General features: G+C 42.4%; 1 protein-coding gene across 1 annotated transcript; it reads right to left on the bottom strand.

Annotated features, from left to right (window-relative positions):
* Nucleotides 1–355: 355 nt before the first annotated feature.
* Nucleotides 356–14184, bottom strand: ankmy1 (ankyrin repeat and MYND domain containing 1; the record flags this gene model as incomplete). Its single annotated transcript, XM_083970908.1, has 20 exons — nucleotides 356–603; nucleotides 1064–1218; nucleotides 1968–2037; nucleotides 2179–2344; nucleotides 3053–3154; nucleotides 3487–3609; nucleotides 3716–3823; nucleotides 4447–4554; nucleotides 4665–4805; nucleotides 4960–5131; nucleotides 5822–6009; nucleotides 6128–6312; nucleotides 6484–6596; nucleotides 7297–7394; nucleotides 7828–7989; nucleotides 8143–8359; nucleotides 8526–8764; nucleotides 10806–10997; nucleotides 11088–11234; nucleotides 13939–14184. 20 exons carry the CDS (start codon nucleotides 14182–14184, stop codon nucleotides 356–358), a joined length of 3180 nt encoding a protein of 1059 aa, XP_083827034.1.
* Between the last annotated feature and the right edge of the window lie 800 nt (nucleotides 14185–14984).

Genomic DNA, 14984 nt, shown 5'->3' with positions numbered 1-14984 from the left:
CCTCAAAGTATAACCAGAAGCAGTATAATATTGCGGTTGCTGTGAAATAATGACGTGTGAAGCTGGTTTAGTCTCTATATTACAGAAGTATAGATCAGTCATCATAGCATTTAAAAATGGCGATAAAAAAAGCAAATCTGGTTCCTACTGGATTCATTCATTTTGACATTATTATAGATTTGCAAACCTTCAGGTATAAATATACCAAAGGGATAATTATTATATTATGGCACAAAATACTGTCATAATCATTCAGCCAAATATATAAAGTTAAGACTCAGAATCAGAGAAGACATGATGCATAACAGAAGTCCATTGGCAATATTATGTAGGTAAAGTTAAACTTCATTGTTCCTCAGTTGTGGCTGTAGTTTTGCCCAGGGTTGACTTGGCTCTGCGGGACTTTTTCTGCCGCTCTCAGGTTGACTTGGCTCTTCAGGGCTTTCTGTGCCGCTCCCAGGGGCCTGGCGAGGCTTCGGGGTGTCGGCCTGACACTTGTGGGCTTGGGGACTGTTTTGGGTTTCAACTTGACAGTCGCGGGCCTGGGCCCTTTTTGGGCTTTAAATGCAACTGCAACTCTCTTCTGGACGCCATCTGCAGACGCTGGATTGAGAGAGACAGATAGACAGAGTATTTACATCCTCTAATCATCCAGAATCTAAAACCAAATGTCCCAATATGTTGGACTTGATTCTACAACAGTGAGAATTTGTTTTGTTTTTCAAATTTGCATCTATCACTCATCTCTACAGGAGTTAGTTAGCTTTACATTAATGGTCGGTATTTATTTTAGATTATAGCAAACTTTGCAAAGATGAGGGCATTACAGAAACATGATTTGACGAGGAAGAAGCTGAAGGGAAGGAAGGAAGTCTCGATACTTCAGTGCACATCTGAGGTGAGATTCAAAACATAATGACAAATTTCCACAGTGTTACTTTATTAGGAGCTTATTCTGTGATATGTCTGGTCTGAGCTTCAGTGCTGCTGAGTCAGGATTTCAGAGGTTGCATTCGCTGGCTTGTCATGGTTGGGGAGGGGGGGCAGTGGTCCTAATGCACACCTGTCGCCCGGATACACTCTTCCTTGTGTATTTCGTCCCACGCTTTCAGCTTGCAGGACGTGGAGCAGTAGAAGACTTTGTGGCAGCGGCTACAGGGGGTCAGCTTCACCGACACAGAGCGGCCGCAGTGATAGCAGAACTTAAACAGCGGCGTCCTAAAGAAAGAAAACATAAAGTTGGGCTTAATTTATATTAGAGGGATAATTCAACATTTTGGCAAACTGGCCCATTGCCATAATCCCTATAGTCATAGCAGTAGGTTTGTTACCTTTAATTGTCGGTGCAAGCTATTTTTAGAACGGCGGAGCAGAGCCGCGAGCTGCTCAGAGCTACGCTACGGAGGCTAATGGGATTTTTTGGTTTCCCTCATCAAACTCATCAAATACACAATCCAACAACTCCAAAACGCTCTGGAGGACAAGTTGTGACCTGCACATTCACCACGCTATGAGATAATAACAGAACATTACGAGACAAAGTTGTTTTTCCAGGTAAATTCATGAAAAACCACTGATGCGCGTTCCCGTCGGGGGCAGTTTTTCAGCAAGCAGTCTCTGCATGTTATGTCTCATAATGTTCCGTTATTATCTCATAGGTGGTGAATGTGCAGGTCACAACTTGTCCACCAGAGCGTTTTGGAGTTGTTGGATTGTGTATTTGATGAGTTTGATGAGGGAAACCAAGAAATCCCATGAGCCTCGTGCCTAGTGTAGCTCTGAGCAGCTCACGGCTCTGCTCCACCGTTCTAAAAATAGCTTGCACCGACAATTAAAGGTAACAAACCTACTGATATGACTATAGGGATTATGGCAATGGGCCAACTATCCCTTTAAGAGTCAGTATGATAGGGTATAGAAGAAGAAGTGACTGTATCCAGGTGCCACATATGAAGGTGTGTGCGTACCTGTGTTGTGGTCGGCCTTTACAGCTGAGCTTTGCCTCCTTGTCCACAAAACTCTCAGCGCTACTGGAACCTGTTAGTACACACACAGACACACACAAGCACACGCACACACACACAGCCACTATGATTTCAAACCATGTGTCAAAAAACAAAAAAAGCAAAACATCGGTCTTATGTTTTTCAAACCAAAACACAAATACACTGCACTGACCATCCAGGGCGAGCTGCCGTTCTCTGTCCTCCGCCTCGGCCTCCAGCTGGCCGACCCTCCGCCTCAGCAGATCCCTCATCATGTTCAGCAGGTGGCGCCGCGCTTTGAACGTTTCCCTCTCCCGCATGTTCAGAGCGTGGAAGGGAGTGTTGGCAATACGTGAGTCCTGGATATTAACGAACAGACAGATGGTCAGATTAAATTATACAGCGTAAAAAAGAAAAGAAAGAAAGAAATACTCACAAGCTTGTTCTGCAGGGTCATTGAAGTTGTAGTGTTATGCACCAATATGACTGTGTGGGTGTATATAACATAATGCAGTATTAACTAGTGTATTGTACAGTATGTGTGTCTGCACTCAGCCATGCAAATTTATTTTTGTAGTGCGTTAGATCAGTGGGTCCCCAACTTTTTCTCAATTTTCCCCCCCAGAAATATTACTCTTTTCCCAGAAATCTCTCATCGTTTTTCCAAAAATTCATGCCATTGGCAGTAATTTGAACATACATTGACTAAGAAAAGTTACATTATTCAGTCTCAGAACAAATATTTGTGTATTTCTGGTGTTTATTTCAAAAGTTTGGGGTTTGTGGTCAGTTTAGGGGTCTTTGATATAAAAAAAAGTTTGAGAACCACTGCGTTAGATCATTCAATGAGTTTAAAAGAAACAAAAGAGGCATAAAAACAAGTAAAAGGCACATAAACAGTATGGTTGTAAAGAAAACACTGTAGGTTTAAGCATCCTTAGGCAGATTTTACCTCCATACATGGAATATTTGTGCAATACATTTAGGGCCAAGACCACTGAGTGAATGAATTTAAGTTTGCTGAATTCAACTAAATATAAAGAGTGTCATCACAAAAGGTGCGTTACCTGGTTAAAGGAGGAGTGCGCATAGTCGACTGCAGTTCCCACAATATCTCCCACCATAACTGGCATCAAGATGTCGGCACCAGCCTTGGCTAACATGTTCAACTGCAGCACAAAGACACAAAGACACGTGAGTGAATGACTCATAACAGAGACTGGGTTTTACCTGAAGATCCTCGGAGAAGATGATTCAAAGTATATTCCTTTGCTTACTAATTAAAAATCAGAATCAGAATGGCTTTATTGAGAGTGTAAGCTCTACTCTGTGGTGGTGCAAGTCAACCACGACAAAAACACAAGACAGTAGTAAAAAAAACAAAACAGGGGTAAGATAAGAAAATAAGTACAAAATCAAAAATACACACAATTTAAATTCTCTTAGGAAGATGCATGCTGGAAGTTTAGAAACGCCAGACAATGTGTGTGTGTTTCAGTACCAGCTTCACTCTGTTGCCGCCTAAGTGGTAGTTGAAATTTGCGAGAGCACACAGGGCGCTGCCAACCCCGTGGCCGAGGGGGATGTTGGGATCCGCGCCTCCTTTCAACAGCTCCTCCACCGCCTGAGCAGAGAAAAGGAACAGGACCAGAAAGAGTAAAAGTTTTTGTGGACATTTGTGTCGTAGGTGCACGTCTCTCAATCTGTGTGTGTGTGTGTATGTGGTTTACCAGGTCATTGCCACTTGCTATCGCCAGGGAGAGAGGCGAGTGTCCACTCCACAGCAGGTCTGTGCTGGCTCTGTGGGAGAGCAGGAGGGCCACAACCTTACTGGCGTTCTGCAGACCAACAAACACACACAGCCACTGAAGGGAGCAACATATAACTGAGAGGAAAAACTCACAATGTTCTCACAAATCTCTGTGCTGCATTAAATACCCAGCAGCTGTTGAAAACGGATGAAAATTATACTTTTTTTTTCATTTATTTGTAATGGGACTCTGCATATTCATGAACATACAAAAAAACTGTTGTAAATATGCCAGATTTAGCTCTGGAGCTTATTTCCATCTGTAGTCCCACAGTCCACTAATACAATCACAGTACGGTAAATCAAACCTCGGTTACAATACAAATACATTACATAACAAGAGTTGCATCACAAAAAAGTAGTGAAATCCTAAAGTGCAGTATAAGTGCTATTAGAGAATCACAAAAAAAGTAGTGAATTCCTAAAGTGCATTAGCAGACAGTGTATTGTCAGACTATTCAATGTAAAATGCCATAATACATTCTGCATGCATGGCTGGTCCTTGTAACATTATATGTATATGTCCCCGACCAGTCTGTGGTGTGATGATCTGTGCAACATGCTACACATTTGAACAGTCTTTTGGCCTCATGTTTCCTGACAGTGCTTGTGTATACTGTGTTGTTGTGGATGTGAGTGTGTGTTGCTGACCTGGTAGTCGCTGTCTCTCTGACAGGCCACGTGCAGGGCCGTCCTGCCTCCTTCTTTCAGATGTGGCGCTTGGTTTGTGCTCAGCGGCTTCTGAGTCTTCCTGGAAACCTGTAACAGACCGAGAGCGGAGAGTGAAACGTTTTGGTAGAACAGTAACTACTGTACTAGGGAATCAAATGAATCTTCATGTACAAGAACAAACACACCCACACACACACCTTATCTGGTTCATAGATCTCATCCTGGTCACACGCCTGTGCATCTGGGTCGGGGATTGTGTGCAGCAGCAGCTCTGTGATGGTGGGAGCTGCTGGACCTGGCAGTGCTGCGGCTACATGCAGGGGATAAAGACCTTTCCTCTAAAGAAAGGATAAGAGATTGAGGGGCTGAACAGTGAAATATACTTTTGTTTTGTGCATTTGTTTCAAGATATGAGATTTTTACTCACATATCACTCCTTTGGTTTCTCTGTAAATAAACTTCTGCTGGAGGAAGTAAAACACTAATTCCTACCTCAGGTGGGAGGGGGATGTCGGTGCGAGCCCCACACAGCAGCAGCCTCCTGACGGCCTCAGTGTCAGCGGCCATGACGGCTAAAAAGAGGACGGGCATGGGGACCTTGGACACGTTTGGGTCGGCTCCTCGATCCAGTAACAGCTTGATGGTTTTCAAACGGAGGCGGTGTCTGGTCAGTTGGGCACACGACACACATAAAACTTACACAGAGAGAAACATTATACAAACTGAGCAGGTATCAAACAGTAGGGGTGGGAGAAAAAAATCCATTCACATAGGTATTGTGATATTTTTTTGACGATTTTTAAATCATATTGTGCAATGTGCATTTGTTCGCCTTTTTTACATACAGAGAGTACAGGTTTTGAAAATGGTTTAAGTTCACTTTATAACGGAGTATGTTAATTTATAGACTCCTACAGTATTTGTGTGCAGATAAATATTAAAATGTAGCAGTTTATCTCAGTCTATATCTCAATTTGTCAGAAAGGTTTCAGAAGCCTGTTTTTTCTATACTCTTTTATTTTTTGCCTCTTTTATGCAGTCCAGTAAACATTGCTGCTGAATAAATCTTAAAAACTGACTTACATGTGATGTGTATTTTTGGGGGAAATATGGTATATGGTATATATGTATTATCCTGGAATAGTCTGTAGACAATCATAATCATTCAACTGTTTCACTGGTGTTAAAAATGCAGACTAAAAATCGAGAAAATCTGCAATATCGTAGAATCGCAATTTAAATCGAATCGGCATCCAAAAAAATCATAGAAGAATCGGCGAATCGGGAGAAAAGCATATAGTCCCAGCCCTATCAAACAGCGTGAGAAAAGAGAAGACAGAGGAACAGAACTGACTCCATTTTCATCGCAGCCATTCTGCGGACAGTCTCCTGCGTGTCCGGGCGCTGGGGAAACCCCGTGCGACTCAGAGCTTCGGCCGCTCGCTGCATCACTTCCTCTGTGACCTGGATGTTGTAGCTGCTGACGGAGCAGGCAGAGTCGAAGGTCTGATGATCGTGGGTCGGCTCTTTGTCTTTGCCCTGCTGCAAGACAAACAAACAGAGGAGCAGATGACAGCAAGTTTAACCACGAACCGACGTATCGAACCAGTCACAGGAGGAGGGGGAACTCTGTGTTTTACGCCTGAACGACGGCTGCTACCTCGGCTCGGCTTTCCTTCCACTGCACGCTGCCCAGTACGATGTGTCCGTCCAACACCTGAATGGAGTGCTCCACACTTCCCCTCTCCTCTTCGCCCTCTTTGTGAACAACATGCCTCACTCTCTCCTCCACATCTTCTTCAACCTCCTCTCTCAACTCCACATCCTCCATTCCCGACTCGCTGTCTGTCTCCATTGTTTTTCCTTCACTTCCATCTTCCCTCTTTCCTTCCTCACCTCTGCTCCCTCCCTCATCCGCCCTACGGCTGCTCTCTTCTTCTCTCTCTTGAACCTCTCCCTCTCTTTGTGTCTCCTTCCTGTCTTCTTCTCTCTCCTCCTCCTCCAGCTGGTGTCCACTGTCCCCGGGCATCTCGGGGTCATTTAGTCCAGGCCTGAGCTCGGTGATGAGCTCACTGTCTTTGGACACTTGACTGTGATGTGTCTCGTGCTTTGTCAGTTCTCCTGCTGTCCTGAAAGAAATAAAACAAACTGGGATCATTACTGTAACACACACATCAGCTTGTTTTTGAGAAACACTGTTGTTAAAGGGATAGTTCAACATTTTGGAAAATTGGCCCATTGCTATAATCCCTATAGTCATAACAGTAGGTTCGTTACCTTTAATTGTCGGTGCAAGCTGTTTTTAGAATGGCGGAGCAGAGCCGCAAGCTGCTCAGAGCTACGCTACAGAGGCTCATGGGATTTCTTGGTTTCCCTCATCAAACTCATCAAATACACAATCCAACAACTCCAAAACGCTCTGGTGGACAAGTTGTGACCTGCACATTCACCACGCTATGAGATAATAACGTAACGCCACAAGACAGAGTTGTTTTCGAGGTAAATTCAGAGACTGGTTGCCGAAAAACTGTCCCCGACAGGAACGCGCTTCTGCGGTTTTGCATGAATTTACAACTCCGTCTCGTAATGTTCTGTTATTATCTCATAGCGTGGTGAATGTGCAGGTCACAACTTGTCCACCAGAGCGTTTTGGAGTTGTTGGATTGTGTATTATTATTAATTAAAGGTAACTAATCTATTGCTATGACTATAGGGATTATGGCAATGGGCCAATTTGCCAAAATGTTGAACTATGCCTTTAAGAGCCATACATGTGTAAATGTGACATTTTCTAAATGATATAAGCAGCGGTATTTGCTGTATCTTTACTGGTCAGTGGTCTGGGGTCTGTCATGATGTGTCTCTGCAGTGAAACCCACTTGGTCGATCTGGGAACTGTTCTCACACGCAGATGGAGACCTGGAAACCTGAGGACACATTACAGTAGAAGTTTTATCAGTTTCATATATAAACTACAGGTCATATATGAAATTGATCAGGCATAGAGCTTAGATCAGTGTTAACATCATGCTAACATGCTCACAATGACAATGCTTAGTTTTATTTAACACAAAGCAAAGTTGCGGGTGAAGTAAAGTAAATGTAATTTCTTCTGCAGTTAGATTATGATGAAGTTTCAGATTTTGACCTGAGGATGGAGCTAGAGGAACACTTTGTCATTAGAATAGATTATCTGGGAACCACAAGTGTCTCTGCAAAGTTTGATGATGATGAGAATCATGGTCACAGAAAGATGTGGAGATAATCACCAAGGTCTAATGGATAAACACTCTGGTCATTGTGGATATCGATAAAAATGACCATTAAACAACCACTAAACTGCAATTTGTTCAGTCTTACCTGAGATTCATCAAGTGGTTCAGCCACAGCGGTGTGCAGAGACTGAAAAGGATAGTAGATAACATGGCACACGGCCAGGGCAGACATGCCTTCACAGTTCAGCTTGTCAATGTCAACACCCATATTCAACAGCAGGTTGATGACGTCATTATGGCAGTTTACCTGACAGGTCAGAGAGGGACAACAAACAGAAAGCAGTCAAAGAGTGAGAATATAAACCCCACTCAAAAAAACCTAAAACATATTGATTTTAACAGTTTTTTCTCAAAGCAAACAAACAAAAGGGGCAAAAAGAAAAAACTAGTGATGTGTTACCGTGGCAGCAATCAGTGCAGTGTGTCCCCGTGAATCTGCAACATCAGGGTGGATCAAACCAGCGCGGACGATACGAAAAACAGCCTCCCGTTCCCCCCGGGCGGCGTGCTGTATCATCTGCTCCGAGCCGAGCTCCAGAGAACCTTCAGGACCGAAACCGTCCCTGTTCAGAGAGAGAACGGCAGCCACATCCCAGCCAACGTTTTCTGCCAGTCGCCTGAGAAACACACACACACACACACACACACACACACACACACACACACACACACACACACACACACACACACACACACACACACACACACACACACTAGTCATTTGTTTGCAGGATGTGTAAGTCTCTTTTCTTCTTTTTCACAGTGTAACATCTTTCGACTGACCTGTTCCTGTGGATGTGAGCCTGCATGCGGGCCTGTAAGGGCAGATTGTTGAGTGGAAATCGTTTGTAGCCTTTGTACGGGTTCACCTCCGGCTCCCACAGCTCCGCGTAAAAGTGTTGATCCAGCTCCCGTCTGCGGCCGGGGGGGAGGGGCAGGTGGTCGGCGTCGGTTGAGTAAAACTCCATGTCGGGGGGGAGGATAAATTTCTCATCTATCTGCAGCTCTCTGTCCGCTCGCACCTGAAACGGAGTTGACTTGCTGTTAAGTTGCACATGTCACATAATGGTTGATTCTAGCAGTGTTTTACCCCAGAGCGCATCCTGACCTCTGTGTGTCGACTGGCAGAGAGACTGGGAGGCTGGTGAGGAGAATAAAGAAAGACAGAGGTCACTTACAGTAAAAATGTTGACTGACTGCATAAGCACTACATATACAGTATAATGTATTTATATACATTTCTCTATTTTAAATATTTTTTGTACATAACAGTACATATTTTTGTTTTACATTATATTTCCTACATAGTGAATGTTACGAAGGAGTATTAGGGCCAGCCAAAAAAGCCTTCCTATTCTCCTGTTTGTTGCTCAGAATTTACCCAAATTTGCCAAAAGATAGCCCGGACCCGACCCATCGCTTTTTTTAATTTTATTTTTTTAGCCGTTTTTTTTCTTCAATAGATTTTCTTTTTCCCGCTGGATTCTTTTTTTTTTGCCTGTTTTTTTTCCGATGGATTTTTTTTTTTTTTTACATTGGAAACGATAGGAGTGATACTGTAGGTAAAGTATATTTGATAATTAACTACTGCATACACCTTGACAGCTCTACTTTATACTGTTGATTTGTATGTTACAACAGACATGTCCAGTGATTTTCAGCCTTCTGTGATTACATTTGTCTGTTCTGATGATACAAGTCAGCGGTCCTGTCTGAAATGTGTGTTTCTCTTCTATTCATTAGATTCACATGACGTCACTGTGTTTCTGCGCCGCCATATTTGTGTCCGAATCAGGGCGATCTGGACACAGATCACAGCGTCACGTTACCAGAACAAGTGGAGTAGTAGGAGGAAATCAAGAGACCGAAAATTGACGTTATTTGAAAGATGCCAGGATTATATTGTGCTGTTGAAAAAAAACCCGGACTGCAGTTTTATTCCATCCCAAAAGACGTAAAGTTATAGGCGGAATAAATAGTTGACTGCAGGCATCTATCAGTGGCAGCATGGGCTGTGACAAGTCTCACAATAAGAGTGGATTCACTTTTTTTTTAACAACATGGATATATTGAATTCTGCATTTTGATTACTTTCTTATTAATTACTCACTGATTCTTCATTTAGGGTTTTTTATTTCTGTATAACAGACCGTTGCTAAGTAAAACGGGCCGTTGCTAGGGACGCCACTCTGATCAGCGGAGCAGGGCAGAAGAACTATCAAGGATTTTTACCTTGTGTTTCATTTTTACCAGCTTCAGACTAATTGTGATGTTAGAGAAATGACTTGTAGCTTTAGAGGGAGAGTGGAGGCTCTCTGCCTCCCTCACCGCTGCTGGAACCAAACCTGCGATCAGAGCGGACGGGCCAGCGCAGTGTCACAGCTGTGACCAGCTGTGTCTCTATGGTGCCACCGCGAGTCCGTGACACAAACGTGTCCCGTAACCGTCATCTCTTATGACAGACAGGACAACATAAATGCGCACATCGTAACATTTACATGATAATTCATCAATCTACTGATTGATTATCAAAAGCTCGTTGAAAACAACTACACACGAGTCGACCGAGAGGAGGGTGAGGAGCAAACAGCGGAGAAGTGACCGGACTAAGGACTTTGATCAACATTACGTCTCAAATTAATTAATTAATTAATAAACTGTGTAATAAGTGGGATAATATAGAGTTAGTCTGTTGTTATAGAGATATAAACCCAGACAGGATGTATGAAACCCTGTCATTTTGTCAAGAAACTGTCATTTCCATCCTGCGGTTTGCATGCTGTCATATGAGGAGACCTGTCAAATCGGACACAAATATGGCGGCGGTCCCTTCGACGTGACGTCACTGCAACCCATGAATAATACACATTCTGCATCTCGGAGGCAACGTTTTTCCACGGGCTTAAGAAATAAGTCCAGGTATGATGATGTAGTGTTGTTTTGAGAGGTGTTTTACATCTTCTTGGCTGGATCATTGTTTTAAAATCAATTTATCACCAAATACTAATGCAGCTGCTTTAATCAGTGGCTCTGTGGGTTAGGGACACGGTGGTCACCAGGTACCTGAGTCAAATCTGTGGTGGCGGCCGGGTCCATGTAGGAAGCATATTCTGGAAAGTTCTTCAGGCTGAAGCCGTCCTCAAGAGCAGTGCAGAGCCTCAGCAGGCGTTTACTGTGCCACAGACCCACATCCTGACAGCCATCAGGATAACTAACAGCGCCCGGACCAAAGCTCTGGCCGGCATAAAACAAACCCTGAGAGAAGAGGAGAAGTTTTTTTTTTTTTAGAAACTTGAAAAACAAAAAACTACTCAAATATCTTCTGCCACCATCCATGTAGTTTACCTGAAAGGTGGATCCATCAGGGAACACGTGTTGTCCATATCCTTCTTTTCTGTTCAGGTAGAATTTGCCGGTGAACTTTTGGCCTGTGGGCCAGCAGTACACCCCGTCCCCATGTCTGTAGTCTTTGTAGAAGGAGCCGTCATAGATCTACACAAAGGAGCAGACAGGGATGTCAAATAGCGACGTTATTTGGAGTAACTCCAGGAGACAGAAAAATGCCATTAGGTTTTACATAAATCACTTCTGCCATTTACGCATTTTCTTTTTCTTTTTTTCCCTAACATAGTGTAATGAAGGGCAATTAAGAAAGTGGGACAAGTGATCGATCGATTTTTTTAATGATTTGTGGAAAAGGGGTGGGATTCAATAAGCACAGCGTCTTCTCACGTCGAATATGTATGATTATGCTTATGTGTTTTTGTTTCCAAATTTTGTTTATCAACTTGTTTATTTTATTTACAGACAAAGGAACAAACTGAAATTATGCCTTATTTTGTTTTACATGTTTTAAATAAATAAATATATATAAAAAACATAACCATGATAACACTTCTAAAGATAAGATAAGATAATTTGTCTGGCAGCTCATCTACCATTTGCAGAAGAATTAAAAAGCTAGACAGGTAGAAAAGATCTTCTTTTCTTTTCTAGATGAACATGCGCTTCAACTGGGAGCAGCAAAGTCTGGCAGCTCTGAGTTTTATTATTTTGTTGTGTTTTTGTATGTTTGTCTATTTTGTCAACTACTGATGGATACTTCCGTGGAGAGAGAGGAGTTTGTTCAGGAGAGGAGCTTCTTTCAGTGACAACGGAGCAAGTCTGGAGGATGCCACCCTGTTCCAGCTGAGATGAAGAGGTGTTTTCCTGGTTGCCGTGCTGCTGGTGCAAAGGTCAAAGGTATTGAAGTGGAGATGAACTGTAGGTCCTTTCTGCCGTCAGTGCTGAAGAGAGAGGAGCCGTCCACCACCGCTGGTTTTTCTCATGGTACATCAAGGTTTTGTGAAGTGGATGATCTGAGTTGTTCAGTGGCCTCCACCATCTTCAGTACTGTGCATCTCTCCACCACATCCCACAGTGAACCCATCAGGGAAACATGACTGAAGTCTCCCGATGCCTCAGGATGTTTAATCTGTATCCTAGCAACGACCTCATGGAGAACTTCAGCAGTTGCCATGGATGGGATGTAAACAAGTGTTGTGATGATTTCAAATCGTCTACTTTCTGAGTCTTCACCAATATCTCCAGCTCATCACTGTTGTTGGGCAGAGAGAGTTGACATTTCCCACAGGGTCTTCAGGTCAGGTTTCACCAGCTCAAATTTAAGACTTTTTAAGACCTTTTTAAGACCATTATGGATGAAATTTAAGACCTATCATGACAAATAAAAAACGTACAAAAGAAATGCGGAGTCACAAAATTAGAAATTGATTGCAATATAAGTTGCGTGTTAGGCGTCTTTGCATTACGGACTTTTACACCGCCGACGTAACACATATGATGACTGACGACAGAAAGGGCCTCAATGCCTTTGACCTTTGCACCAGCAGCACGGCAACCACGAAAACATCCCTTCATCTCAGCTGGAACAGGGTGGCATCCTCCAGACTTGCTTTTTTTTTTTTTCAATGAAAGAAGCTCATCTCCTGAACAAACTCCTCTCCCCACAGAGGTATCCATCAGTAGTTGACAAAACCCAACAGAAACGTAACAAAAATAAAGCAAAGATTGAGTAAAAATTCAGAGCTACCAGACTTTGTTGAAGCGCACGCATTACATTATTAAAACTGAGCTCAGTTAGCTTGGTGAGTTGGCAAAACTGCTCTGTTTCTTCTCTTAGTTATATTGTCATTGACATTACCATACAGTATTGAGGTACTTACATTTCAGATTTATTTACATATTTGAGTTTGGCTACTTTGTAGATTTAGATCAGTTTCATATAATTATCAAGTTTGTATTGTTTATGTTTTGTTGTTTTGTCTTGTAGATCGTTGTGAGTTGTTGTGGTTATGGATGTTGTTATTGTGTTTATGGTGTGATGTGTTTTTGTATTTATCGACTGCAATGGACAGTTCATCTGTGAAAGTAGACTCCAGGAAGAATAGCGATGGCTTTTGCCAAAGCTAATGGAGATCTAAATAAATGAAATAAATGAAATGAAAGACATTGTCATATGTTATTACAGATTATTACAGGGCTCATGAAGTATTAAAACCCCGACGCGAAGCCTTCTGTCGGGGTTTATTTCTCCATAACAACATCCGAACTATACATTATCCCTTACCTAGATACTTTATTGATAACAAATACATGAGATATAAAGCAACAGCTGTGTATAAGTAATTATATTACAATAATATAATGCAATTGTGTGTAGGTATTATCAATACATTTATTTTTCAGCAGCTATACTTTTCAGTATAGTAATTTCCTGGGGATCAATAAAGTACATCTATCTATCTATCTATCTATCTATCTATCTATCTATCTATCTATCTATCTATCTATCTATCTATCTATCTATCTATCTATCGACTTAGACTTAGAGATACTTTATTGGTCCCAAAGGAAATTCAGACAGAAGCCACTTTGTGAATGAGTGCTTTCACTTTTAGTAAAATATGTTAAGATAAGAAGATAATCCTTTATTTGTCCCACATCAGGGACATTAACAGGGTTGCAGCAGCAGACAGCAAAACAGAAAAAAGAAATGTATGACAGGCTAATAGCAGATGGCAATAGCAGTAAAAAGAAAGCAGTATTTATAATAAATTATGATTAAGACTAAATTAATAAATAAGAAGAAATATAAATATACAGAGCAGGTTTTGTTGATGTGAACATTAGTTACCTCACCCTCTGCCCACGTGTACCTTCCTCTGCCGTGTTTGAGCCCATTCACAAATTCTCCCTCATATCTGGATCCGTCGGGCCACACCTGAACACCGAGCCCTGCTGGTCTCTCCTCCCGGCTTTCAGCTCCTCTGTGGCGGCTGCTATCGCTGCCGATCCCCGCCCCTGGCTCGGGCTCGGGCTCGGGCTCCGGTTCCTCACGCCCCCCGGCTGCCTCGGCACCTTCACAGGTCGTCGACTGCATTTTAACCGGTGGTGAGTAGTAACGTTATCCTCTCTGGAAGTCACTCACCTGACTCCAGTGGAGCACAGCAGCAGTGACTTTACAGTTTAGAGTTAGTTTTAAAGGTTAGCTTCTCCATTAGATAAGAAAACTTTTAACTATCACGATCAGATTTGAAGTTTGACTCTGCAACGTTAAACGCAAGTTGTCATGACAACAGTAGAACCTGTGCGGGCGGGGTGGAGGAGGTGAGTTCTCGCACATGCGCAGAACAAACCATTCTCATCCATTCATCTGTAAATAATGACACAGCAGCATATTTGCAATTCCATAAATAATACAGAGATGAATTGATTGGTCCTTCTACGCTATAATAAGACATGAAATCTAGGGCTATACCATTATGATGAAAAAAAAAAACTTACAAAAGGGGTTAAGGTTAAAAGAGGGGGAGCGGCCGGGGGCATAAAACTTAGCATTAGATAAAAGATGGTCATACTGGTGCGCCATAGCCTACACATAATGCATCTTTCACATCATTTTCAAAAACACACCTGGCTTTATGGCAAAGGTAATTCTTTCCATTTTGAAAATGTCATTTTCTAGTTTTAACCACTTCCTCATAATTGCTTTCCTACAAGCAGCACTTAGGATCTGAAATAATATTTGTTATTAGAGGTGAAGTATAAAGATGAAAAAACAGCTTAATAAACTAAAGTTAAAGTAAAAGTCTCATTCAAGCTACAGAGAATGGAGGACATGATTTTGGACTTGAATGCAGGGCTGTTGCTAGTACCTAATTCTGGTACACCCTGCCTTTC

This window comes from Trachurus trachurus (assembly GCF_905171665.1).
Source record: "Trachurus trachurus genome assembly, chromosome: 4".
Lineage (NCBI taxonomy): Eukaryota > Metazoa > Chordata > Actinopteri > Carangiformes > Carangidae > Trachurus > Trachurus trachurus.
Note: the sequence above shows the minus strand (reverse complement) of the source record. Positions and strands in the feature narration are given on the sequence as shown.